Source organism: Haliotis rufescens, unplaced genomic scaffold, assembly GCF_023055435.1.
Source record: "Haliotis rufescens isolate VD_foot unplaced genomic scaffold, xgHalRufe1.0.p SCAF_10, whole genome shotgun sequence".
NCBI classification, from domain to species: domain Eukaryota; kingdom Metazoa; phylum Mollusca; class Gastropoda; order Lepetellida; family Haliotidae; genus Haliotis; species Haliotis rufescens.
This window is the reverse complement of record NW_025963780.1, coordinates 18571268-18599180: the sequence shown is the minus strand read 5'-3', so window position 1 is coordinate 18599180 and position 27913 is coordinate 18571268. Positions and strand designations below refer to the sequence as shown.

The 27913-nt window shown below is 46.1% G+C and overlaps 2 protein-coding genes and 2 long non-coding RNA genes across 4 annotated transcripts; 2 read left to right on the top strand and 2 right to left on the bottom strand.

Moving 5' to 3' along the window:
* Positions 1-359: 359 nt before the first annotated feature.
* Positions 360-2233, top strand: LOC124128554. The gene is made up of 3 exons (XM_046491989.2): positions 360-457; positions 889-1190; positions 1934-2233. Exons 1-3 carry the CDS (start codon positions 439-441, stop codon positions 1955-1957), a joined length of 345 nt encoding a protein of 114 aa, XP_046347945.2. The 5' UTR covers positions 360-438; the 3' UTR covers positions 1958-2233.
* Positions 794-15873, bottom strand: LOC124128559. The gene is made up of 2 exons (XR_007219023.1): positions 15817-15873; positions 794-1175 (listed from the first exon to the last, which is right to left on the bottom strand). It is a non-coding gene; the product is annotated as an uncharacterized LOC124128559 (long non-coding RNA).
* On the top strand, positions 15861-17752 carry LOC125376104. Its single transcript, XM_048387721.1, has 3 exons — positions 15861-16060; positions 16493-16794; positions 17538-17752. The coding sequence occupies exons 1-3, from the start codon at positions 16042-16044 to the stop codon at positions 17559-17561; spliced, it is 345 nt and encodes a 114-aa protein (XP_048243678.1). The 5' UTR covers positions 15861-16041; the 3' UTR covers positions 17562-17752.
* On the bottom strand, positions 16398-27637 carry LOC124128557. The gene is made up of 2 exons (XR_007219024.1): positions 27560-27637; positions 16398-16779 (listed from the first exon to the last, which is right to left on the bottom strand). It is a non-coding gene; the product is annotated as an uncharacterized LOC124128557 (long non-coding RNA).
* Positions 27638-27913: the final 276 nt, after the last annotated feature.

Below are 27913 nucleotides of genomic sequence, written 5' to 3'. Positions count from 1 at the left end.
AATGACAATGGAGTTTATTTAACATAGAATACGACGGCACCTTATCATTATAAACGGTCATCAAGTCATTTGGTGAGTCATTCAAGCGCTAATAAAATCCTCTTTCAGGAAGGGTAACTCTATTTACCTATTAAACTCTATCAGAGTAGTTTCCCTTAGAATGATCTTCGCATTTCATAACTTGTACAGCTCCAATCTAAACAGGCGACGTACCCAATGTTGATGTGTATATTTCAAAATGTAAAGGTAGACGGAAGTGCCAAGTGATGCATATAGTCGACGCATGCGTGAACTTGCCTTCAGTAGCGGCGTCATGACAACTGCTAGGCCTTCCTGTGTGTCTGCCATTTTGAGAGATATCACTGGAAGTGTTCGCAGTTTTATCGTGCAAAATACAGGCTTCAAAAGTGTGTACGACTTGAAGAGGTGGAGAAAACTATGAATCCTACTAGGAAAGGTATGTGTAATTGGCCTTTTTACCAGTGATAAAGCTGGATGAAGCTGTTTTAATATGTTTAAATGCATAAAATAGACGCTGATATTTCTATACTCCAATTTCAATTGTCATTGTCTGTATGTGGATCTTAATATTATGGAGTTGCACAATAACTGTAGGTTGTTATTTCTAACCAGAACATTTGAGTTGTACTAAATGTACCCGGTGTGAAAACTTAACATGATACACCCCATAATCGACTGAGGGGAAAGGGAAATTGTAGGATTCCTGCAGACACGTTTTCAAGACACATAGAATTAATGAATTTTTTCCTTTAATCAAAAAGAATAGCCTTGATCAGAACTTCAACCTTTATTAAACACCACTTTGAGCATTTTATAAATGTATACTGCTGTTCAGTACTATCATACTGATAAATTGCTTGGTGGTAGTTCCTGTGACCCGCTTGCCGCCCGGGCTGCCAACAGTGGTGATGGGAGATGGGACCAGATGTCTGGTAGACAACAACACTATCTGGATACCAGCTGGTAATCCTGTTAACCTCTCCCTGGGTCCTGGTTACCTACAGCCAAGACTCCTGCAGCCTGGAGTTCAGCCATCTGTGACTGGTATCCCCCTGCCTCCTGCAGTCCAGGCACTACCTTGCAGTAGACGTAGGGAGATGATGCCTGTCTGCCAGCTGCCTGTCAGCCTGCCCAGTTCAGAGATGGACCTACAGCTGATGAGACCAGAGGTATTATTATATTTATGCTAATACATGTACCAGAATGTAACACAAAAAGTATGATTTTGTTTTTTAATCAATAAAGAATCAAAATGAGACTTTGACTGTATCACCCATCAGGCCTTCTCCTGTGTTCTGCCCCAACTTGACCAACCCAGTCCAGTTCCTGATTCCCAGTCTGCCCTTGTTGAATCTCCAACCATATCTTCAACAAGGAACCCCAAACCCAATTCCAAGACCCCTATCCAGCTTAATAGAAAACCTGAGCTCAAGCCCTGCAAACGCAAGCCCCGCACTTTCAGGCCAAAACCTCAGCCAAAGCCTCGTATTCCCAAGGAGAAAGTGGGCAAGCATCAGCCTGAGAGCAAGCCCTTCTTTGTGCCTCAGCCTCTTGGAGCTCGGCACATGAAACCCCAGAGCAAACCCCTGGTGAACCGTATCACTAAGCCCTCTGGTAGTCATGGTATCATTAAGACCTCATCTAAGCTTAGTTTTGGTGACCAGTTGTTGTCTGCTGATGGTGCTTACATAAAGTCAAAGTCTGTCTTGCCCAGTACAGGATGCAAGACCTTCCCTGTCCCTGTAAAGAATGTAAAGGATAAGGTTGTTTCAACATCGGAGAGTGCTAAGTCAGGTGGTTTCACTGCTGCAACAGTAAGTGTAAATCCTGACAAGGCAGTGGACAGAGCTGAGCCTAACTCCGATGATGAATATGATGTGGAATATCTGTATCTTACTAAACTGATTTTAAGGAAAAAGAAGAAACCCACTGCTGAGCCCAGTAAGGAGTCCCTGCCCTCACGCAAGAGGAAGTGCCCAGATGACAACAGCGAGGTGTCCCAAGCTGAAAAGCAGGCAAGACTGGAGGAGCCCCAGGACACTCTGGAGGACCTGGAAGCTCTCCTGGCTGAGTACAGCTCCAGTCTCTCGTCTGGCACCAGGGACTTCTTCTAAACACTGTAAGGTGCAGGGGACAGGTAGGTATAGATTAGTGTGTAGTATATAGGTTAATAATCGTACATGGTGATCTTTCTCTAATCCTTTCATTGTGCAGTTCAACTTCAACATAGTGAACTCGTGTTGTGACCTTCAGCTACCGTTTCTGTTTTATCTACAATCTACCGAATCTAGTGCTTTTATCTGTGTCTGGCCATTTTCACGTCTATGGTGCTCTACCCCTTATATCTATATTCTTACTTTGCCTTTATGTCCTACAGTACCCTACTCTGTTGTTAACTAATCTAAATGTTGTATGTCCTCTTCTACTCTACTCTGCTGTGTACTCTCACACTGTACCATACCCTGCATTGCCCAACTATATTCTCTTCTGTACTGTCCTTCGTAACTTTCTTCTATGCTGTACCTTCACCAATCCTGCTTACGGAACTTTGTACTCTCCTAATAAGCCTCATCTGTACTGCCCTACCCCCTGTAATGTCCTACCCTCCTCTGCACTGTCCTACTCTACCCTAGCCTGTACTGTTGTACTCTACCATACTCTGTACTGTTCTATTCTACCCTCCCCTTTATTGTTCTACTCTACCCTCCCCTGTAATGTCCTACTCTACCCTACTCTGTACTGTCCTACTCTACCGACCCCTGTACTCTCCTACCCTACCCTACTATCCTCCTATGTACTATGCTACCCTGTACTCTACTATTCTGTAGTGTCCTACTCTTTACTTTCCTACCCTGTACAGCCCTACTGTACTGTCCTACCCTGAACTGTCCTGCTCTACCCCACCCTGTGCTGCCCTACTTTACCCTACTTTGTAGTATTGTACTGTCCTACTCTATTGTTCTACTCTGTACTGTCCTACCCTACCCTACAATATACTGTCCTACCTTACCCTATTGTGTTCTGTCCTACTTTACCCTACTTTGTACTGTCCTACTCTAGCCTACTCTGTATTGTCCTACCCTGTCATGTCCACAAAGGGTTGCATACAGGTAAATGACTTGGACCTAAGAATGTAATAAGTCAATGGCAAAAGTCAATAAGTCAAATAAACAAAGATGGCGGATGCAGTATAATTTCGAAGTTTAATCTGTACTTTAAAAAAAATCAGGCATAGCTTCTGCGCACCTGGCTACCCACTGGGTCTGGGAGCAAATAATGCCATAAACATCATCCCTCATCCCCCAGACACAAGGACAACTGTCACAAGCATGCAATGTCTCTGACCCTTTCCCCATGTTGAAGCATATTAAAAAAAATTACCTTGTACTTACTTACCGTTTGTTGAAATAAACAAAACAACATAAGACATTAATACAACGTATATCCCTGTGTTATGGGTTTCCGAACGCTGTAGAAACATTCATAGTTTTCTCGCTAATGCATGAATAACTGTAAAACATCTCATTCACTTATAAAGGACATGTTTATCTTAAAAACAAGCAATCATCTGAGTATTTACAATATCTGTGGGACACCACACCCCTTGTTATAATGCAAGTATTCGTGATAGAAAATGTATAAAGGCCGAAAAGCGGCGTTACACCTATTCAGACATTCATTCAATCCTACTTTATCCTACTCTGCACTGTCCTACCCTACCCTACTCTGTACTGTCCTACTCTAACTAACTCTGAACTGTCCTACCCTACCCTACCCTACTCTGCATTGTCCTTAGCCTACCCAACTCTGTACTGTCCTACCCTACCCTACTCTGTACTGTCCTACACTAAACAACTCTGAACTGCCCTACCCTACCCTACTCTCCATTGTCCTTAGCCTACCCTACTCTGTACTGTCCTACTCTATCCTACTCTGTACTGTCCTACTCTACCCTACTCTGTACTGTCCTATTCCACCCTACTCTGTACTGTCCTACCCTACCCTACTCTGCATTGTCCTTAGCCTACCCTACTCTGTACTGTCCTACCCTACCCTAATCTGTACTGTCCTACACTAACTCTGAACTGCCCTACCCTACCCTACTCTGCATTGTCCTTAGCCTACCCTACTCTGTACTGTCCTACTCTACCCTACTCTGTACTGTCCTACTCTACCCTACTCTGTACTGTCCTATTCCACCCTACTCTGTACTGTCCTACCCTACCCTACTCTGTACTGTCCTATTCCACCCTACTCTGTACTGTCTTACCCTACCCTACTCTGCATTGTCCTTAGACTACCCTACTCTGTACTGTCCTACTCTACCCTACTTTGTACTGTCCTACCCTACCCTACTCTGTACTGTCCTATTCCACCCTACTCTGTACTGTCCTACTCTACCCTATTCTGTACTGTCCTACTCTACCCCACTCTGTCTTGTCCTACCCTACCCTACTCTGCATTGTCCTTATTAGCCTACCCTCCTCTGAACTGTCCTACTCTACCCTACTCTGTACTGTCCTACTCTACCCTACACTTTACTATCCTACTCTACCTTACTCTACCTTGTGTAGTGTCCTACGATCCACCCTTCTCTCAACTATTATACTGTCTACTATAAATCTGTTCATCTCATTGGCAACCTGACACTCCTGCATTGTCCTATCTGCTACTGTCCTGTTCCTTTCTCAACAGTCGGACTGGATATCTTTCCTTTTTCTGTCTTCTACTATCAACCATATTTCTGTTCATCTCACTACTCTCCTACTCGCTTGCGATAACAGTTTAGATGGTAGTCAAGTGGTAGTTATTTTCGAGAATTTATCATTGTGATTATGTTGAATCGTTCACTCTTTATTCGAGTAATGTAAGATATGCTAAGGAAATGTGTCACTGTACGTTTTTGTTAGTTCATGTGAAGAGTGGAAAGGGACGGCTGTGAGGGGAGGTTGGAGGCCGTTTATTTAGTATGTACTGATATACGTGTATTTATTTCAAAGTTATTAATGCGTTATTCTTAATAAAATATATTTTTTCCAGTGTAAGAAGTAGTTCTGTTGTATTTAAAGGGCAAGTTCACACGGAAATGAACCTATTTTTCTTGTACTTTTTCCACATTAAAAGTGTTAACCTAGAAGTGTCATAGACAAAAATATAAAAATATCACAATTAATTAACATATTTTTCCCATTAAAACGATTGATATTTTTCACATTTACCAAGTGTTCTATTTCCACAACAAAAACACCATGGCTTATGCCCCTTGCAATATGATGTCATTGGTGCCAATTGATAAACATTATGACGTCATCATGCTCTGTTAGAGCCGCTTCACGTGGTGTAGGTACAGTTGTGTGATTCTAGCGTCTCAGATGCCAGCCAGCATAGTGTTATGCTGAGTCACCACTGCGCCGGAGTGTGTCGTAGGCCATGTTGTTTTACCACAAACTGGTACTTGATATCTTTTGCGTTGAGAATAGACAGGGACCCAGTTGAATTGGCACCAATTACGTCATAATCTAAGGGGGATAACTCAGGCCTGTTTAGCTCGAAAAACGAAGGCCTCATAAACGGCATATCATTTTCACACTATTGTGAGCTTCCAACTTTCACTGTGAAAAAAATGAGTGTATATTTTCAAACACAGATACTAACTAATTCTAAAATTGCGTTTTGTTTAGAAAAAGATAGAAAGTGATTTTTGTGTGTACACTTCCCCTTTAAGAACTGAAGTTGAATTGTGTGGTTAGATGATGTGAAGGAAGAATGTGGGTAGGCCATTGCATGGTGCTCATTGAGCATCAGCTGACAGGCCCCATTCATGATATACGTCTTTGTTGTGTATTTTACTGTAGAATTACTCAACAAGGTTTTTAATGGTCATTTCCTATCAACATCATAGCTCAGAAGATTGGACACCCATAATTTCTTTGATTTTAATCATGAATGCCACACAAACAGTGCATGATGAGAACAGTTTAGCATGAAGTGGTCAGTCAGGTCACACATTCATCTCACACAAATATTACTCATATATCATCGTTCCTGACAATGTTTAAACTTGGAGAAGTATCGAACTTTAATTACAATCTTTCATGTCAGTTTATAAGAATCTGCAATGACGAAAATTCACAAAATATGTGAACATGTATTGTATCCAAGATGGAGTGTTCAATATTTACGTCACACATGGAATATTATGGCAAAATAAAGACACGAGACTGTGTTATGTACTCATACAAAGGAAGAGATATGCTTTAGTTTGAGTGTCAGCGTGAGAATGGATACCCCTGAGGGGAAACAAATGTGAAAGCAAATTCACGAGTGAGTGAGGAAATGGGCAAATCAATAAGCATATGCAGTGGAATATTATATCTGTATTATGGTGGCATGTGAGGTTATCCAGTCTGAACCAGTAAAACCAGGAAGACACACAACCTATCAGGATTACTGATGACCCTCCATCATGCACTATTTATTGTTGTGAAACATTCCAAAGACAAGACAGGGTAAATTATGTCAACTCATTAAGGATTTACAGAAAGCCGCCTTTCATGATATGCTTCCAGGCGTCTTTCAGCATGTTAAGTGTATGTTATCTTAATGACCATTACCTATCAACATGATAGCTCAGAATTTATGACACCTATGATTTCTTTGATTTCAATCATGAATGCCACACAAACAAAGCATGACGAGAAACGTTCAACATGAAGTTAGCAGAGGCTATACATTAAACTCACACAAATATAGCTTTGACATTTTTGTATGTCACCATGCCAGACAATGTGTATTTTTGTGTTGTTGAATCTGAGATTGAGTGCATTAAATGTTTACGCCACACTGGCAAATATATCATCGGAAGACAAGAGATGACATATGATATGTCCATTGAGACGAGACGTGATTGAATGTGAACGTGAGAATGGACACCTCTGAGGTGAGCAAACCAAATGCGGAAAGCTAATTCAAGAGTGATTTAGGAAATAGGCAAATCAATAGACATATGGAGCGAATATTCTATCCATGTAGGCAATATAACATGTATTGCCTCGTGCAAGCACTTTTCAAACTCAGCAGCTGAAACCATAAGCTGATAAAACGTGCCTCACAGCTGGACCTCCTTAAAGAACCCTCATGTACAGCCATTGTCACCAAGACCATCTCAAGACAAACATGGGTGACTGGTAAACTATTCTGATCTAGACTCATAATGTGTGTCAGTCAGAGAAGACTGAACGTAAGTTGATGTAACACACGTCACAGCTGGCCCTCCATGAAACACTTTTAATACTCAGCAGCCATTGTCACCAACGTGGTCTCAAGACAAATATGGGTGACAGGTAAGCTTTTCTGACCTGGACACATTAGATGGGTTACTCAGACGAGATCTGATCATACATGAATATGGTATAGCAATGATGCAAGGTTGATATCATACACTTATTCCAAGCAATACATGTTTAGGAAACAGCTTTGCCTTTTTGCATTGCAAAAGTTAAAGTTCGGTTCTTGTATTTGCCAAAGATTTAATAGTAAGAAAATGTTATACACGGGCATATGCAATACTGTTACTTTCTGATATATAATATCAGAAACGTAATTAGATAATGACAGTTTAATGGTGCCAATATGTTTTTCTTAGTCTGACGGATAAAAAAGTAAACATTTCTAAACGCACTTCAGAGGCCCACTTCATATAGAAGCACCGGAGTTCCTATATTGGTTCAGCGGGCCAACATGGGATGTAAGCGGGCTAACACAGTTGTGCCAGGCCAATATTGCTTTTGACTGTGGTTGCATTCCTTTCACTGCAATCCCAACAAGGCGATAGACTGCTGTTATGTAAGATCGTGGATCCTGTTTCTGATATAACTGTGACATTTTTTATCTTTTTTTTTCTTTATCTCTTTTACTGATACTTTTTTGAAACACTTAGTTTAGGTAGTCAATTATAAATATGTCATTAAATGATATAGGTCCTCGGTCAGTCATATTGGCCTGAGGCAGGCTGGCTGGACTGGACCGAGGCAATGCTTTGGGGAAAAAATTTGACTCACCAATGACCTGTAACAAGGCCTCGGACAGTCATATTGGCCCAGAAGTGTTGCCTCAATCCAATATTGTCCACCTAGGGCCTATAACAGGGACATATAATAACATAATAATATTGCATCTGTGTAGCTTCATGTATTCCTCCTAGTAAACTCAATACTTCTGTATCCTAGCCTAGTGGCAATGTCACGGCAGGGAACACCTGTGTGCTACTTTCGTGGTAGACTCATTGCAGGAGTCGACGATATGGTCTGTGGCCGATTAGAATGACTATAATTTTCAATCTGAATTTGGAATCTCAGGGAAATACATCTGGTATAAAGGAAATCAGGACTTTATTGAAATCTCAATTTCGCATTATCCTTGTATGTTTTGTTATCGTCGTCCACCCATTAGACCGCCTCCATACCCACAAATCTACCGTTTCCCATGTCCTCTACGTTTGCCCTCCCATTTCTCCACCTACTACTCTTTTGGTCCCTTTCCCTCTCATAATTCTGGATATAACTGGAATACTTTTCAAAGCGACGTTAAACCCAAACGGGTCACTCACTCCTTACCTCAAAGTCCCTTATTTTCGCCCTGCCGTTAACTCAGTACCCCAACTTTATTCCATCCAAATGCCTCAATCCACCCTACTTCCCCGGTATCCTCCTTACCTTCCCTTCTATCATCCTTATTCCCTCATCCCTCCACCTCTGTCCTTCCTCATTACCTTCCACTCCATCTTTCCTACTAATCACTAACCCTCCTTATATCCACTTTCCCCTCTCATACCTCCATGTCCCACATAACCCCAAGGTCCTCCCATTACAGTCCCCTTCCCCTCTCATAACCCAAACGGTCTCCAACTAAAGGCCCCTTACCCTCTCACACCTCCATGTCCCCCATACCCGTATGTCAGTCCTCCGACTGCAGTCCCCTTCCCCTCCCATACCTCCAGTCCTTATGCCCGTATGTCCGTCCTCCCACTACAGTCCCCTTCCCCTCTCATACTTTGATGTCTCCCATACCTGTATATCCGTCCTCCCACTACAGTTCCCTTCCCCTCTCATACCCCCATGTCCCCTATACCCGTTTATCCGTCCTCCCACTGCAGTCCCCTTCCTCTCTCATACCTCAATGTCCCCCATACAGGTATGTCGGTCTTCCCACTAAAGTATCCTTCCCCTCTCATACCTCCATGTCCCCTATACCCATATGTGCGTCCTCCCACTACAGTTCCTTTCCCCTCTTATACCCCCATGTCCCCCATACCCGTATATCAGTCCTCCTACTGCAGTCCACTTGCCTCTCATACCTCCATATCCCCCATACCCGTATGTGCGTCCTCCCACTACAGTCCCCTTCCCCTCTCTTACCTCCATGTCCCCCATACCCATATGTCAATCGTCCGACTGCAGTACCTTCCCCTCCCAAACCTCAAGTCCCCATACCTTTATATCCGTCCTCTCACCGCAGTCCCCTTCCTCTCTCATACTTCCATGTATCCCATACCCGTATGTCAGTCTTCGCACTGCAGTCCCCTTCCCCTCACATACCTCCAGTCACCATACCCGTATGTCCGTCCTCTTGCAGCAGTCCCCTTCCCCTCTCATACTTCCATGTATCCCATACCTGTATATCCGTCCTCCGTCTGCAGTCCCCTTCCTCTCTCATACATCCATGTCCCCATACCTGTATGTCAGTCTTCGCACTGCAGTCCCCTTCCCCTCTAATACCTCCAAACCCCATACCCGTATGTCCGTCCTCCCACTGCAGTCCCCTTCCCCTTTCATACTTCCATGTATCCCATACCTGTATATCCCTCCTCCAACTGCAGTCCCCTTCCTCTCTCATACATCCATGTCCCCATACCTGTATGTCAGTCTTCGCACTGCAGTCCCCTTCCCCTCTAATACCTCCAAACCCCATACCCGTATGTCCGTCCTCCCACTGCAGTCCCCTTCCCCTCTAAAACTTCCATGTATCCCATACCTGTATATCCCTCCTCCCACTGCAGTCCCCTTCCTCTCTCATACATCCATGTCCCCATACCGGTATGTCCGTCGTCCCACTACAGTCCAATTCCCCTCTCATACTTCCATGTCTCCCACACCCGTATGTCAGTCCTCCCACTACAGTCCACTTGTCTCTCATACCTCCATATCCCCCATACCAGTAGGTGCGTCCTTCCACTACAGTCCCCTTCCCCTCTCATACATTCATGTCCCCCATACCCATATGTCAGTCTTCGCACTGCAGTCCTCTTCCCCTCTCATACCTCCAGTCCCCATACCTGTATATCCGTCCTCCCACTGCAGTCCCCTTCCTCTCTCATACTTCCATGTATCCCATACCCGTATGTCAGTCTTTTCACTGCAGTCCCCTTCCCCTCCCATACCTCCAGTCCCCATACTCGTATGTCCGTCCACCCACTGCAGTCCCCTTTCCCGCTCATACCTCCATATCCCCCATACCCGTATGTCCGTCCTTCGACTACAGTCCCCTTCACATCTCATACCTCCATGTCCCCCACACCCATATGTCAGTGCACTCACTACAGTTCGCTTCCCCTCTCATGCCTCCATGTCTCCCATACCCGTATGTCCGTCCTCCAACTACAGCCTCCTTCCCCTCTCATACCTCAATGTCCCCCATACATGTATGTCAGTCCTCCCACTAAAGTATCCTTCCCCTTTCATACCTCCCTGTCCCCCATACCCGTATGTCAGTCCTTCCACTAGTCCCTTTCTCCTCTCATACCTCCCTGTCACACATACCTGGATGTCCTTTCTTCCACTAAGGCCCCCTTCCCCTCTCATACGCCCTTGTCCCTCATACCCGTATGTCCTTCCTCCCACTACAGTCCCCTTCCTCTCTCATACCCCCATGTCCCCATACCCGTATGTCAGTCCTCCCACTGCAGTTTCCTTGCCTCTCACACCTCCATATCCCCCATACCCGTATGTGCGTCCTCCCACTACAGTCCCCTTCCCCTTTCATACTTCCATGTATCCCATACCTGTATATCCGTCCTCCCACTGCAGTCCCCTTCCTCTCTCATACATCCATGTCCCCATACCCGTATGTCCGTCGTCCCACTACAGTCCCCTTCCCCTCTCATACTTCCATGTCTCCCATACCTGTATATCCGTCCTCCCACTGCAGTCCCCTTCTTCTCTCATACATCCATGTCCCCATACCTGTATGTCAGTCTTCGCACTGCAGTCCACTTGTCTCTCATACCTCCATATCCCCCATACCAGTAGGTGCGTCCTTCCACTACAGTCCCCTTCCCCTCTCATACATTCATGTCCCCCATACCCATATGTCAGTCTTCGCACTGCAGTCCTCTTCCCCTCTCATACCTCCAGTCCCCATACCTGTATATCCGTCCTCCCACTGCAGTCCCCTTCCTCTCTCATACTTCCATGTATCCCATACCCGTATGTCAGTCTTTTCACTGCAGTCCCCTTCCCCTCCCATACCTCCAGTCCCCATACTCGTATGTCCGTCCACCCACTGCAGTCCCCTTTCCCGCTCATACCTCCATATCCCCCATACCCGTATGTCCGTCCTTCGACTACAGTCCCCTTCACATCTCATACCTCCATGTCCCCCACACCCATATGTCAGTGCACTCACTACAGTTCGCTTCCCCTCTCATGCCTCCATGTCTCCCATACCCGTATGTCCGTCCTCCAACTACAGCCTCCTTCCCCTCTCATACCTCAATGTCCCCCATACATGTATGTCAGTCCTCCCACTAAAGTATCCTTCCCCTTTCATACCTCCCTGTCCCCCATAGCCGTATGTCAGTCCTTCCACTAGTCCCTTTCTCCTCTCATACCTCCCTGTCACACATACCTGGATGTCCTTTCTTCCACTAAGGCCCCCTTCCCCTCTCATACGCCCTTGTCCCTCATACCCGTATGTCCTTCCTCCCACTACAGTCCCCTTCCTCTCTCATACCCCCATGTCCCCATACCCGTATGTCAGTCCTCCCACTGCAGTTTCCTTGCCTCTCACACCTCCATATCCCCCATACCCGTATGTGCGTCCTCCCACTACAGTCCCCTTCCCCTTTCATACTTCCATGTATCCCATACCTGTATATCCGTCCTCCCACTGCAGTCCCCTTCCTCTCTCATACATCCATGTCCCCATACCCGTATGTCCGTCGTCCCACTACAGTCCCCTTCCCCTCTCATACTTCCATGTCTCCCATACCTGTATATCCGTCCTCCCACTGCAGTCCCCTTCTTCTCTCATACATCCATGTCCCCATACCCGTATGTCCGTCCTCCCACTACAGTCCCCTTCCCCTCTCATACCTCCCTGTCCCCCATACCCGTATGTCAGTCCTCCCACTACAGTCCCCTTCCCCTCTCATACCTCCCTGTCCCCCATACCCGTATGTGCGTCCTCCCACTACAGTTCCCTTCCCCTCTCATACCCCCATGTCCCCCATACCCGTATGTCAGTCCTCCCACTACAGTCCACTTGTCTCTCATACCTCCATATCCCCCATACCGGTATGTGCGTCTTTCCACTACAGTCCCCTTCCCCTCTCATACATCCATGTCCCCCATACCCATATGTCAGTCTTCGCACTGCAGTCCCCTTCCCCTCTCATACCTCAAGTCCCCATACCTGTATATCCGTCCTCCCACTGCAGCCCCCTTCCTCTCTCATACTTCCATGTATCCCATACCCGTATGTCAGTCTTTGCACTGCAGTCCCCTTCCCCTCCCATACCTCCAGTCCCCATACTCGTATGTCCGTCCACCCACTGCAGTCCCCTTTCCCGCTCATACCTCCATATCCCCCATACCCATACCCGTATGTCCTTCCTTCGACTACAGTCCCCTTCACATCTCATACCTCCATGTCCCCCACACCCATATGTCAGTGCACTCACTACAGTTCGCTTCCCCTCTCATGCCTCCATGTCTCCCATACCCGTATGTGCGTCCTCCCACTACAGTCCCCTTCCCCTTTCATACTTCCATGTATCCCATACCTGTATATCCGTCCTCCCACTGCAGTCCCCTTCCTCTCTCATACATCCATGTCCCCATACCCGTATGTCCGTCGTCCCACTACAGTCCCCTTCCCCTCTCATACTTCCATGTCCCCCATACCCATATGTCAGTCTTCGCACTGCAGTCCCCTTCCCCTCTCATACCTCCAGTCCCCATACCTGTATATCCGTCCTCCCACTGCAGTCCCCTTCCTCTCTCATACTTCCATGTATCCCATACCCGTATGTCAGTCTTTTCACTGCAGTCCCCTTCCCCTCCCATACCTCCAGCCCCCATACTCGTATGTCCGTCCACCCACTGCAGTCCCCTTTCCCGCTCATACCTCCATATCCCCCATACCCGTATGTCCGTCCTTCGACTACAGTCCCCTTCACATCTCATACCTCCATGTCCCCCACACCCATATGTCAGTGCACTCACTACAGTTCGCTTCCCCTCTCATGCCTCCATGTCTCCCATACCCGTATGTCCGTCCTCCAACTACAGCCTCCTTCCCCTCTCGTACCTCAATGTCCCCCATACATGTATGTCAGTCCTCCCACTAAAGTATCCTTCCCCTTTCATACCTCCCTGTCCCCCATACCCGTATGTCAGTCCTTCCACTAGTCCCTTTCTCCTCTCATACCTCCCTGTCACACATACCTGGATGTCCTTTCTTCCACTAAGGCCCCCTTCCCCTCTCATACGCCCTTGTCCCTCATACCCGTATGTCCTTCCTCCCACTACAGTCCCCTTCCTCTCTCATACCCCCATGTCCCCATACCCGTATGTCAGTCCTCCCACTGCAGTTTCCTTGCCTCTCACACCTCCATATCCCACATACCCGTATGTGCGTCCTCCCACTACAGTCCCCTTCCCCTTTCATACTTCCATGTATCCCATACCTGTATATCCGTCCTCCCACTGCAGTCCCCTTCCTCTCTCATACATCCATGTCCCCATACCCGTATGTCCGTCGTCCCACTACAGTCCCCTTCCCCTCTCATACTTCCATGTCTCCCATACCTGTATATCCGTCCTCCCACTGCAGTCCCCTTCTTCTCTCATACATCCATGTCCCCATACCCGTATGTCCGTCCTCCCACTACAGTCCCCTTCCCCTCTCATACCTCCCTGTCCCCCGTACCCGTATGTCAGTCCTCCCACTACAGTCCCCTTCCCCTCTCATACCTCCCTGTCCCCCATACCCGTATGTGCGTCCTCCCACTACAGTTCCCTTCCCCTCTCATACCCCCATGTCCCCCATACCCGTATGTCAGTCCTCCCACTACAGTCCACTTGTCTCTCATACCTCCATATCCCCCATACCGGTATGTGCGTCTTTCCACTACAGTCCCCTTCCCCTCTCATACATCCATGTCCCCCATACCCATATGTCAGTCTTCGCACTGCAGTCCCCTTCCCCTCTCATACCTCAAGTCCCCATACCTGTATATCCGTCCTCCCACTGCAGCCCCCTTCCTCTCTCATACTTCCATGTATCCCATACCCGTATGTCAGTCTTTGCACTGCAGTCCCCTTCCCCTCCCATACCTCCAGCCCCCATACTCGTATGTCCGTCCACCCACTGCAGTCCCCTTTCCCGCTCATACCTCCATATCCCCCATACCCATACCCGTATGTCCGTCCTTCGACTACAGTCCCCTTCACATCTCATACCTCCATGTCCCCCACACCCATATGTCAGTGCACTCACTACAGTTCGCTTCCCCTCTCATGCCTCCATGTCTCCCATACCCATATGTCCGTCCTCCAACTACAGCCTCCTTCCCCTCTCATACCTCATTGTCCCCCATACATGTATGTCAGTCCTCCCACTAAAGTATCCTTCCCCTTTCATACCTCCCTGTCCCCCATACCCGTATGTCAGTCCTTCCACTAGTCCCTTTCTCCTCTCATACCTCCCTGTCACACATACCTGGATGTCCTTCCTCCCACTACAGTCCCCTTCCTCTCTCATACCCCCATGTCCCCATACCCGTATGTCAGTCCTCCCACTGCAGTTTCCTTGCCTCTCATACCTCCATATGCCCCATACCCGTATGTGCGTCCTCTCACTACAGTTTCTTCCCCTCTCATACCTCCATGTCCCCCATGATAGTTAACTTTTCGGCATAATAAATTCGTTATGGTGTCTTTAGTTGCCGTATATGGTGTCACATTAGGTTAGCAGTTAGAAATTTTTTTCTGCTAATCTAATACGACACGACATATAGTAGTGGTATATGGCTACTAAAGACACAAAACTAATAATATCTCCCGTGTCGTTGCCTCCGACCTCCACATATAGCTTCCATCCTCTGTCATACCCCTATGTTGCCTTCTGCCACCTGCCCTTGCCAACGGTAATTTAAGGAAAGAAAAAGTTAAAGTGTAACCTATGCAAATCTTTCAAAATCGTTATTAATATTACTCCTTTTATATTTCTGTATAGCAGCAATTCTTGTAAACAAGAACCTATACTAAACCTGAAACAAACAATTACATTATAACCAGGAACAATGACAATGGAGTTTATTTAACATAGAATACGACGGCACCTTATCATTATAAACGGTCATCAAGTCATTTGGTGAGTCATTCAAGCGCTAATAAAATCCTCTTTCAGGAAGGGTAACTCTATTTACCTATTAAACTCTATCAGAGTAGTTTCCCTTAGCATGATCTTCGCATTTCATAACTTGTACAGCTCCAATCTAAACAGGTGACTTACCCAATGTTGATGTGTATATTTCAAAATGTAAAGGCAGACGGAAGTGCCAAGTGATGCATAAAGTCGACGCATGCGTGAACTTGCCTTCAGTAGCGGCGTCATGACAACTGCTAGGCCTTCCTGTGTGTCAGCCATTTTGAGAGATATCACTGGAAGTGTTCGCAGTTTTATCGTGCAAAATACAGGCTTTAAAAGTGTGTACGACTTGAAGAGGTGGAGAAAACTATGAATCCTACTAGGAAAGGTATGTGTAATTGGCCTTTTTACCAGTGATAAAGCTGGATAAAGCTGTTTTAATATGTTTAAATGCATAAAATAGACGCTGATATTTCTATACTCCAATTTCAATTGTCATTGTCTGTATGTGGGACTTAATATTATGGAGTTGCACAATAACTGTAGGTTGTTATTTCTAACCAGAACATTTGAGTTGTACTAAATGTACCCGGTGTGAAAACTTAACATGATACACCCCATAATCGACTGAGGGGAAAGGGAAATTGTAGGATTCCTGCAGACACGTTTTCAAGACACATAGAATTAATGAATTTTGTCCTTTATAAAAAAAAGAATAGCCTTGATCAGAACTTCAACCTTTATTAAACACCACTTTGAGCATTTTATAAATGTATACTGCTGTTCAGTACTATCATACTGATAAATTGCTTGGTGGTAGTTCCTGTGACCCACTTGCCGCCCGGGCTGCCAACAGTGGTGATGGGAGATGGGACCAGATGTCTGGTAGACAACAACACTATCTGGATACCAGCTGGTAATCCTGTTAACCTCTCCCTGGGTCCTGGTTACCTACAGCCAAGACTCCTGCAGCCTGGAGTTCAGCCATCTGTGACTGGTATCCCCCTGCCTCCTGCAGTCCAGGCACCAACTTGCAGTAGACGTAGGGAGATGATACCTGTCTGCCAGCTGCCTGTCAGCCTGCCCAGTTCAGAGATGGACCTACAGCTGATGAGACCAGAGGTATTATCATATTTATGCTAATACATGTACCAGAATGTAACACAAAAAGTATGATTTTGTTTTTTAATCAATAAAGAATCAAAATGAGACTTTGACTGTATCACCCATCAGGCCTTCTCCTGTGTTCTTCCCCAACTTGACCAACCCAGTCCAGTTCCTGATTCCCAGTCTGCCCTTGTTGAATCTCCAGCCATATCTTCAACAAGGAACCCCAAACCAAATTCCAAGACCCCTATCCAGCTGAATAGAAAACCTGAGCTCAAGCCCTGCAAACGCAAGCCCCGCACTTTCAGGCCAAAACCTCAGCCAAAGCCTCGCATTCCCAAGGAGAAAGTGGGCAAGCATCAGCCTGAGAGCAAGCCCTTCTTTGTGCCTCAGCCTCTTGGAGCTCGGCACATGAAACCCCAGAGCAAACCCCTGGTGAACCGTATCACTAAGCCCTCTGGTAGTCATGGTATCATTAAGACCTCATCTAAGCTTAGTTTTGGTGAACAGTTGTTGTCTGCTGATCGTGCTTACATAAAGCCAAAGTCAGTCTTGCCCAGTACAGGATGCAAGACCTTCCCTATCCCTGTTAAGAATGTTAAGGATAAGGTTGTTTCAACATCGGAGAGTGCTAAGTCAGGTGGTTTCACTGCTGCAACAGTAAGTGTAAATCCTGACAAGGCAATGGACAGAGCTGAGCCTAACTCCGATGATGAATATGATGTGGAATATCTGTATCTTACTAAACTGATTTTAAGGAAAAAGAAGAAACCCACTGCTGAGCCCAGTAAGGAGTCCCTGCCCTCACGCAAGAGGAAGTGCCCAGATGACAACAGCGAGGTGTCCCAAGCTGAAAAGCAGGCAAGACTGGAGGAGCCCCAGGACACTCTGGAGGACCTGGAAGCTCTCCTGGCTGAGTACAGCTCCAGTCTCTCGTCTGGCACCAGGGATTTCTTCTAAACACTGTAAGGGGCAGGGGACAGGTAGGTATAGATAAGTGTGTAGTATATAGGTTAATAATCGTACATGGTGATCTTTCTCTAATCCTTTCATTGTGCAGTTCAACTTCAACACAGTGAACTCGTGTTTTGACCATCAGCTACCGTTTCTGTTTTATCTACAATCTACCGAATCTAGTGCTTTTATCTGTGTCTGGCCATTTTCACGTCTATGGTGCTCTACCCCTTATATCTATATTCCTACTTTGCATTTATGTCCTACAGTACCCTACTCTGTTGTTAACTAATCTAAATGTTGTATGTCGTCTTCTACTCTACTCTACCCTAGCCTGTACTGTTGTACTCTACCATACTCTGTACTGTTCTGTTCTACCCTCCCCTTTATTGTCCTACTCTACCCTCCCCTGTAATGACCTACTCTACCCTTCTCTGTACTGTCCTACTCTACCCTCCCCTGTACTCTCCTTCCCTACCCTACTATCCTCCTATGTACTATGCTACCCTGTACTCTACTATTCTGTAGTGTCCTACTCTTTACTTTGCAGTATTGTACTGTCCTACTCTATTGTTCTACTCTGTACTGTCCTACCCTACCCTACAATATACTGTCCTACCTTACCCTATTGTGTTCTGTCCTACTTTACCCTACTTTGTACTGTCCTACTCTAGCCTACTCTGTATTGTCCTACCCTGTCATGTCCACAAAGGGTTGCATACAGGTAAATGACTTGGACCTAAGAATGTAATAAGTCAATGGCAAAAGTCAATAAGTCAAATAAACAAAGATGGCGGATGCAGTATAATTTCGAAGTTTAATCTGTACTTTAAAAAAGGGAGCAAATAATGCCATAAACATCACCCCTCATCCCCCAGACACAAGGACAACTGTCACAAGCATGCAATGTCTCTGACCCTTTCCCCATGTTGAAGCATATTGAAAAAAATTACCTTGTACATACTTACCTTTTGTTGAAATAAACAAAACAACATAAGACATTAATACAACGTATATCCCTGTGTTATGGGTTTTCGAACGCTGTAGAAACATTCATAGTTTTCTGGCTAGTACATGAATAACTGTAAAACATCTCATTCACTTATAAAGGACATGTTTATCTTAAAAACAAGCAATCATCTGAGTATTTACAATATCTGTGGGACGCCACACCCCTCGTTATAATGCAAGTATTGTGATAGAAAATGTATAAAGGCCGAAAAGCGGCGTTACACCTATTCAGTCATTCATTCAATCCTACTTTATCCTACTCTGCACTGTCCTACCCTACCCTACTCTGTACTGTCCTACTCTAACTAACTCTGAACTGTCCTACCCTACCCTACTCTGTACTGTCCTATTCCACCCTACTCTGCACTGTCCTACCCTACCCTACTCTGTACTGTCCTACTCTAACTAACTCTGAACTGTCCTACCCTACCCTACTCTGCATTGTCCTTAGCCTACCCTAATCTGCATTGTCCTTAGCCTACCCTACTTTGTACTGTCCTACACTACCCTACTCTGTACTGTCCTATTCCACCCAACTCTGTACTGTCCTACTCTACCCTATTCTGTACTGTGCTACTCTACCCTACACTGTACTGTCCTACTCTACCCTATTCAGTACTGTCCTACTCTACCCTACTCTGTACTGTCCTACTCTACCCTACTCTGTACTGTCCTACTCTACCCTACTCTGTACTGTCCTACTCTACCCTATTCTGTACTGTCCTATTCCACCCAACTCTGTACTGTCCTACTCTACCCTATTCTGTACTGTGCTACTCTACCCTACACTGTACTGTCCTACTCTACCCTATTCTGTACTGTCCTACTCTACCCTACTCTGTACTGTCCTACTCTACCCTACTCTGTACTGTCCTACTCTACCCTACTCTGTACTGTCCTACTCTACCCTATTCTGTACTGTCCTATTCCACCCTACTCTGTACTGTCCTACTCTACCCTATTCTGTACTGTCCTACTCTACCCTACTCTGTACTGTCCTACTCTACCCTATTCTGTACTGTCCTGCTCTACCCTACTCTGTACTGTCCTACTCTATCCTACTCTGTACTGTCCTACTCTACCCTACTCTGTACTGTCCTATTCCACCCTACTCTGTACTGTCCTGCTCTACCCTATTCTGTACTGTCCTACTCTACCCCACTCTGTCTTGCCCTACCCTACTCTGCATTGTCCTTAGACTACCCTACTCTGTACTGTCCTACTCTATCCTACCCTGTACTGTCCTGCTCTACACTACTCTGCACTGTCCTACTCTGTACTATCCTACTCTACCCTACTCTGTACTATCCTACTCTACCCTACACTTTACTATCCTACTCTACCTTGCTCTACCTTATGTAGTGTCCTACGATCCACCCTTCTCTCAACTATTATACTGTCTACTATAAATCTGTTCATCTCATTGGCAACCTGACACTCCTGCATTGTCCTATCTGCTACTGTCCTGTTCCTTTCTCAACAGTCGGACTGGATATCTTTCCTTTTTCTGTCTTCTACTATCAACCATATTTCTGTTCATCTCACTACTCTCCTACTCGCTTGCGATAACAGTTTAGATGGTAGTCAAGTGGTAGTTATTTTCGAGAATTTATCATTGTGATTATGTTGAATCGTTCACTCTTTATTCGAGTAATGTAAGATATGCTAAGGAAATGTGTCACTGTACGTTTTTGTAAGTTCATGTGAAGAGTGGAAAGGGACGGCTGTGAGGGGAGGTTGGAGGCCGTTTATTTAGTATGTACTGATATACGTGTATTTATTTCAAAGTTATTAATGCGTTATTCTTAATAAAATATATTTTTTCCAGTGTAAGAAGTAGTTCTGTTGTATTTAAGAACTGAAGTTGAATTGTGTGGTTAGATGATGTGAAGGAAGAATGTGGGTAGGCCATTGCATGGTGCTCATTGAGCATCAGCTGACAGGCCCCATTCATGATATACGTCTTTGTTGTGTATTTTACTGTAGAATTACTCAACAAGGTTTTTAATGGTCATTTCCTATCAACATCATAGCTCAGAAGATTGGACACCCATAATTTCTTTGATTTCAATCATGAATGCCAAACAAACAGTGCATGATGAGAACAGTTTAGCATGAAGTGGTCAGTCAGGTCACACATTCATCTCACACAAATATTACTCGTATATCATCGTTCCTGACAATGTTTAAACTTGGAGAAGTATCGAACTTTAATTACAATCTTTCATGTCAGTTTATAAGAATCTGCAATGACGAAAATTCACAAAATATGTGTATCCAAGATGGAGTGTTCAATATTTACGTCACACATGGAATATTATGGCAAAATAAAGACACGAGACTGTGTTATGTACTCATACAAAGGAAGAGATATGCTTTAGTTTGAGTGTCAGCGTGAGAATGGATACCCCTGAGGGGAAACAAATATGGAAAGCAAATTCACGAGTGAGTGAGGAAATGGGCAAATCAATAAGCATATGCAGTGGAATATTATATCTGTATTATGGCGGCATGTGAGGTTATCCAGTCTGAACCAGTAAAACCACGAAGACACACAACCTATCAGGATTACTGATGACCCTCCATCATGCACTATTTATTGTTGTGAAACATTCCAAAGACAAGACAGGGTAAATTATTTCAACTCATTAAGGATTTGCTGAAAACCGCAATTCATGATATGCGCCCAGGCGCCTTTCAGCATGTTAAGTGTATGTTATCTTAATGACCATTACCTATCAACTTGATAGCTCAGAAGATAGGACACCTATAATTTCTTTGATTTCAATCATGAATGCCACACAAACAAAGCATGACGAGAAACGTTCAACATGAAGTTAGCAGAGGCTATACATTAAACTCACACAAATATAGCTTTGACATTTTTGTATATCACCATGCCAGACAATGTGTATTCTTGTGTTGTTGAATCTGAGATTGAGTGCATTAAATGTTTACGCCACACTGGCAAATATATCATCGGAAGACAAGAGATGACATATGATATGTCCATTGAGACGAGACGTGTTTGAATGTGAACGTGAGAATGGACACCTCTGAGGGGAGCAAACCAAATGCGGAAAGCTAATTGACGAGTGATTTAGGAAATTGGCAAATCAATAGACATATGGAGCGAATATTCTATCAATGTAGGCAATATTACATGTATTGCCTCGTGCAAGCACTTTTCAAACTCAGCAGCTGAAACCATAAGCTGATAAAACGTGCCCCACAGCTAGTCCTCCTTAAAGAACTATTCATGTACAGCCATTGTCACCAAGACCATCTCAAGACAAACATGGGTGACTGGTAAACTATTCTGATCTAGACTCATAATGTGTGTCACTCAGATCAACACTGAACGTAAGTTGATGTAACACACGTCACAGCTGGCCCTCCATGAAACACTTTTAATACTCAGCAGCCATTGTCACCAACGTGGTCTCAAGACAAATATGGGTGACAGGTAAGCTTTTCTGACCTGGACACATTAGATGGGTTACTCAGACGAGATCTGATCATACATGAATATGGTATAGCAATGATGCAAGGTTGATATCATACACTTATTCCAAGCAATACATGTTTAGGAAACCGCTTTGCTTTTTGCATTGCAAAAGTTAAAGTTCGGTTATCTTGTATTTGCCAAAGTTTTAATAGTAAGAAAATGTTATACACGGGCATATGCAATACTGTTACTTTCTGATATATAATATCAGAAACGTAATTAGATAATGACAGTTTAATGGTGCCAATATGTTTTTCTTAGTCTGACGGATAAAAAAGTAAACATTTCTAAACGCACTTCAGGGGCCCACTTCATATAGAAGCACCGGAGTTCCTATATTGGTTCAGCGGGCCAACATGGGATGTAAGCAGGCTAACACAGTTGTGCCAGGCCAATATTGCTTTTGACTGTGGTTGCATTCCTTTCACTGCAATCGTGGATCCTGTTTCTGATATAACTGTGACATTTTTTATCTTTTTTTTTCTTTATCTCTTTTACTGATACTATTTTGAAACACATAGTTTAGGTAGGTAATTATAAATATGTCATTAAATGATATAGGTCCTCGGTCAGTCATATTGGCCTGAGGCAGGCTGGCTGGACTGGACCGAGGCAATGCTTTGGGGGAAAAAATTGACTCACCAATGACCTGTAACAAGGCCTCGGACAGTCATATTGGCCCAGAAGTGTTGCCTCAATCCAATATTGTCCACCTAGGGCCTATAACAGGGACATATAATAACATAATAATTTTGCATCTGTGTAGCTGCATGTATTCCTCCTAGTAAACTCAATACTTCTGTATCCTAGCCTAGTGGCAATGTCACGGCAGGGAACACCTGTGTGCTACTTTCGTGGTAGACTCATTGCAGGAGTCGACGATTTGGTCTGTGGCCGATTAGAATGACTATAATTTTCAATCTGAATTTGGAATCTCAGGGAAATACATCTGGTATAAAGGAAATCCGGACTTTATTGAAATCTCAATTTCGCATTATCCTTGTATGTTTTGTTATCGTCGTCCACCCATTAGACCGCCTCCATACCCACAAATCTACCGTTTCCCATGTCCTCTACGTTTGCCCTCCCATTTCTCCACCTACTACTCTTTTGGTCCCTTCCCCTCTCATAATTCTGGATATAACTGGAATACTATCCCATACTTGTATATCCGTCCTCCCACTGCAGTCCCCTTCCTCTCTGATACATCCATGTCGCCATACCCGTATGTCCGTCCTCCAAATGCAGTCCCCTTCCTCTCTCATACATCCATGTCGCCATACCCGTATGTCCGTCCTCCAAATGCAGTCCCCTTCCCCGCTCAAACTTCCATGTTTCCCATAATTGTATATCCGTCCTCCCACTGCAGTCCCCTTCCCCTCTCATACCTCCGGTCCCCATACCCGTATGTCCGTCCTCCCACTGCAGTCCCCTTCCTCTCTCATACATCCATGTCCCCATACCCGTATGTCCGTCGTCCCACTACAGTCCCCTTCGCCTCTCATACATCCATGTCCCCATACCCGTATGTCCGTCGTCCCACTACAGTCCCCTTCGCCTCTCATACATCCATGTCCCCATACCCGTATGTCCGTCGTCCCACTACAGTCCCCTTCGCCTCTCATACATCCATGTCCCCATACCCGTATGTCCGTCGTCCCACTACAGTCCCCTTCTTCTCTCATACATCCATGTCCCCCATACCCTTCTGTCAGTCCTCCCACTACAGCCCCCTTCCCCTCTCATACCTCCATGTCCCCCATACCCGTATGTGCGTCCTCCCACTGCAGTCCACTTGCCTCTCATACCTCCATGCCCCCCATACCCGTATGTCAGTCCTCCCACTACAGCCCCCTTCCCCTCTCATACCCCCATGTCCCCCATACCCGTATGTCAGTCCTCCCACTGCAGGCCACTTGCCTCTCATACATCCATGTCCCCCATATCTATATGTCAGTCTTCGCACTGCAGTCCCCTTCCCCTCCCATACCTCCAGTCCCCATACCTGTATATCCGTCCTCCCACTGCAGTCCCCTTCCTCTCTCAGACTTCCATGTATCCCATACCCGTATGTCAGTCCTCCCACTACAGCCCCCTTCCCCTCTCATACCTCCATGTCCCCCATACCCGTATGTGCGTCCTCCCATTGCAGTCCACTTGCCTCTCATACTTCCATGCCCCCCATACCCGTATGTCCGTCCTCCAAATGCAGTCCCCTTCCCCGCTCAAACTTCCATGTCTCCCATAATTGTATATCCGTCCTCCCACTGCAGTCCCCTTCCCCTCTCATACCTCCGGTCCCAATACCCGTATGTCCGTCCTCCCACTGCAGTCCCCTTCCTCTCTCATACATCCATGTCCCCATACCCGTATGTCCGTCGTCCCACTACAGTCCCCTTCGCCTCTCATACATCCATGTCCCCATACCCGTATGTCCGTCGTCCCACTACAGTCCCCTTCTTCTCTCATACCTCCATGTCCCCCATATCCGTATGTGCATCCTCCCACTACAGTTCCCTTCCCCTCTCATACCCCAAGGTCCCAATACCCGTATGTTCGTCGTCCCACTACAGCCCCCTTCCCCTCTCATACCTCCATGTCCCCCATACCCGTATGTGCGTCGTCCCACTACAGTCCCCTTCTTCTCTCATACATCCATGTCCCCATACCCGTATGTCAGTCCTCCCACTACGGCCCCCTTCCCCTCTCATACCCCCATGTCCCCCATACCCGTATGTGCGTCCTCCCACTTCAGTCCACTTGCCTCTCATACCTCCATGCCCCCCATACCCGTATGTCAGTCCTCCCACTGCAGTCCACTTGCCTCTCATACCTCCATGCCCCCCATACCCGTATGTCAGTCCTCCCACTACAGCCCCCTTCCCCTCTCATACCCCCATGTCCCCCATATCCGTATGTGCGTCCTCCCACTGCAGTCCACTTGCCTCTCATACCTCCATGCCCCCCATACCCGTATGTCAGTCCTCCCACTACAGCCCCCTTCCCCTCTCATACCTCCATGCCCCCCATACCCGTATGTCAGTCCTCCCACTGCAGGCCACTTGCCTCTCATACATCCATGTCCCCCATATCTATATGTCAGTCTTCGCACTGCAGTCCCCTTCCCCTCCCATACCTCCAGTCCCCATACCTGTATATCCGTCCTCCCACTGCAGTCCCCTTCCTCTCTCAGACTTCCATGTATCCCATACCCGTATGTCAGTCTTCGCACTGCAGTCCCCTTCCCCTCCCATACCTCCAGTTCCAATACTTGTATATCCGTCCTCCCACTACAGTCCCCTTCCTCTCTCAGACTTCCATGTATCCCATACCCGTATGTCAGTCTTCGCACTGCAGTCCTCTTCCCCTCTCATACCCACATGTCCCCATACCCGTATGTCCGTCGTCCCACTACAGTCCCCTTCTTCTCTCATACATCCATGTCCCCCATACCCGTATGTGCGTCCTCCCACTACAGTTCCCTTCCCCTCTCATACCCCCATGTCCCCCATACCCGTATGTCAGTCCTCCCACTGCAGTCCCCTTCCCCTCTCATACCCCCATGTCCCCATACCCGTATGTCCGTCGTCCGAATACAGCCCCCTTCCCCTCTCATACCTCCATGTCCCCCATACCCGTATGTGCGTCCTCCCACTACAGTTCCCTTCCCCTCTCATACATCCATGTCCCCATACCGTATGTCCGTCGTCCCGCTACAGTCCCCTTCTTCTCTCATACATCCATGTCCCCCATACCCGTATGTCAGTCCTCCCACTACAGCCCCCTTCCCCTCTCATACCCCCATGTCCCCCATACCCGTATGTGCGTCCTGCCACTGCAGTCCACTTGCCACTCATACCTCCATGCCCCCCATACCCGTATGTCAGTCCTCACACTGCAGTCCACTTGCCTCTCATACCTCCATGCCCCCCATACAGGTATGTCAGTCCTCCAACTACATCCCCCTTCCGCTCTCATACCCCCATGCCCCCCATACCCGTATGTGCGTCCTCCCACTACAGTCCACTTGCCTTTCATACCTCCATGCCCCCCATACCCGTATGTCAGTCCTCCCACTACAGCCCCCTTCTCCTCTCATACCTCCATGCCCCCCATACCCGTATGTCAGTCCCCCACTGCAGTCCACTTGCCTCTGATACATCCATGTCCCCATATCCATATGTCAGTCTTCGCACTGCAGTCCCCTTCCCCTCCCATACCTCCAGTCCCCATACCTGTATATCCGTCCTCCCACTGCAGTCCCCTTCCTCTCTCATACTTCCATGTATCCCATACACGTATGTCAGTCTTTTCACTGCAGTCCCCTTCCCCTCCCATACCTCCATTCCCCTACTCGTATGTCCGTCCACCCACTGCAGTCCCCTTTCCCGCTCATACCTCCATATCCCCCATACCCGTATGTCCGTCCTCGAACTACAGCCTCCTTCCCCTCTCATACCTCAATGTCCCCCATACAGGTATGTCAGTCCTCCCACTAAAGTATCCTTCCCCTTTCATACCTCCCTGTCCCTCTTACCCGTATGTCAGTCCTTCCACTAGTCCCTTTCTCCTCTCATACCTCCCTGTCACACATACCTGGATGTCCTTTCTTCCACTAAGGCCCCCTTCCCCACTCATACGCCCATGTCCCTCATACCCGTATGTCCTTCCTCCCACTACAGTCCCCTTCCTCTCTCATACCCCCATGTCCCCCATACCCGTATGTCAGTCCTCCCACTGCACTTTCCTTGCCTCTCATACCTCCATGTCCCCCATGATAGTTAACTTTTCGGCATAATAAATTCGTTATGGTGTCTTTAGTTGCCGTATATGGTGTCACATTAGGTTAGCAGTTAGAAATATTTTTCTGCTAATCTAATACGACACGACATATAGTAGTGGTATATGGCTACTAAAGACACAAAACTAATAATATCTCCCGTGTCGTTGCCTCCGACCTCCACACATAGCTTCCATCCTCTGTCATACCCCTATGTTGCCTACTGCCACCTGCCCTTGCCAACGGTAATTTAAGGAAAGAAAAAGTTAAAGTGTAACCTATGCAAATCTTTCAAAATCGTTATTTATATTTCTCCTTTTATATTTCTGTAGAGCAGCAATTCTTGTAAACAAGAACCTATACTAAACCTGAAACAAACAATTACATTATAACCAGGAACAATGACAATGGAGTTTATTTAACATAGAATACGACGGCACCTTATCATTATAAACGGTCATCAAGTCATTTGGTGAGTCATTCAAGCGCTAATAAAATCCTCTTTCAAGAAGGGTAACTCTATTTACCTATTAAACTCTACCAGAGTAGTTTCCCTTAGAATGATCTTCGCATTTCATAACTTGTACAGCTCCAATCTAAACAGGCGACGTACCCAATGTTGATGTGTATATTTCAAAATGTAAAGGCAGACGGAAGTGCCAAGTGATTCATAAAGTCGACGCATGCGTGGACTTGCTTTCAGTAGCGGCGTCATGACAACTGTTAGGCCTTCCTGTGTGTCAGCCATTTTGAGAGATATCACTGGAAGTGTTCGCAGTTTGATCGTGCAAAATACAGGCTTTAAAAGTGTGTACAACTTGAAGAGGTGGAGAAAACTATGAATCCTACTAGGGCAGGTATGTGAAATTGTCCTTTTTACC

Excerpts from the sequence above, each read along its gene's own strand:
- LOC124128554 (XM_046491989.2), top strand. Across the intron at positions 1,191-1,933 it reads TACAGCTGATGAGACCAGAG|GAAAAAGAAGAAACCCACTG; the intron begins GTATTATTATAT and ends ACTGATTTTAAG.
- LOC125376104 (XM_048387721.1), top strand. Across the intron at positions 16,795-17,537 it reads TACAGCTGATGAGACCAGAG|GAAAAAGAAGAAACCCACTG; the intron begins GTATTATCATAT and ends ACTGATTTTAAG.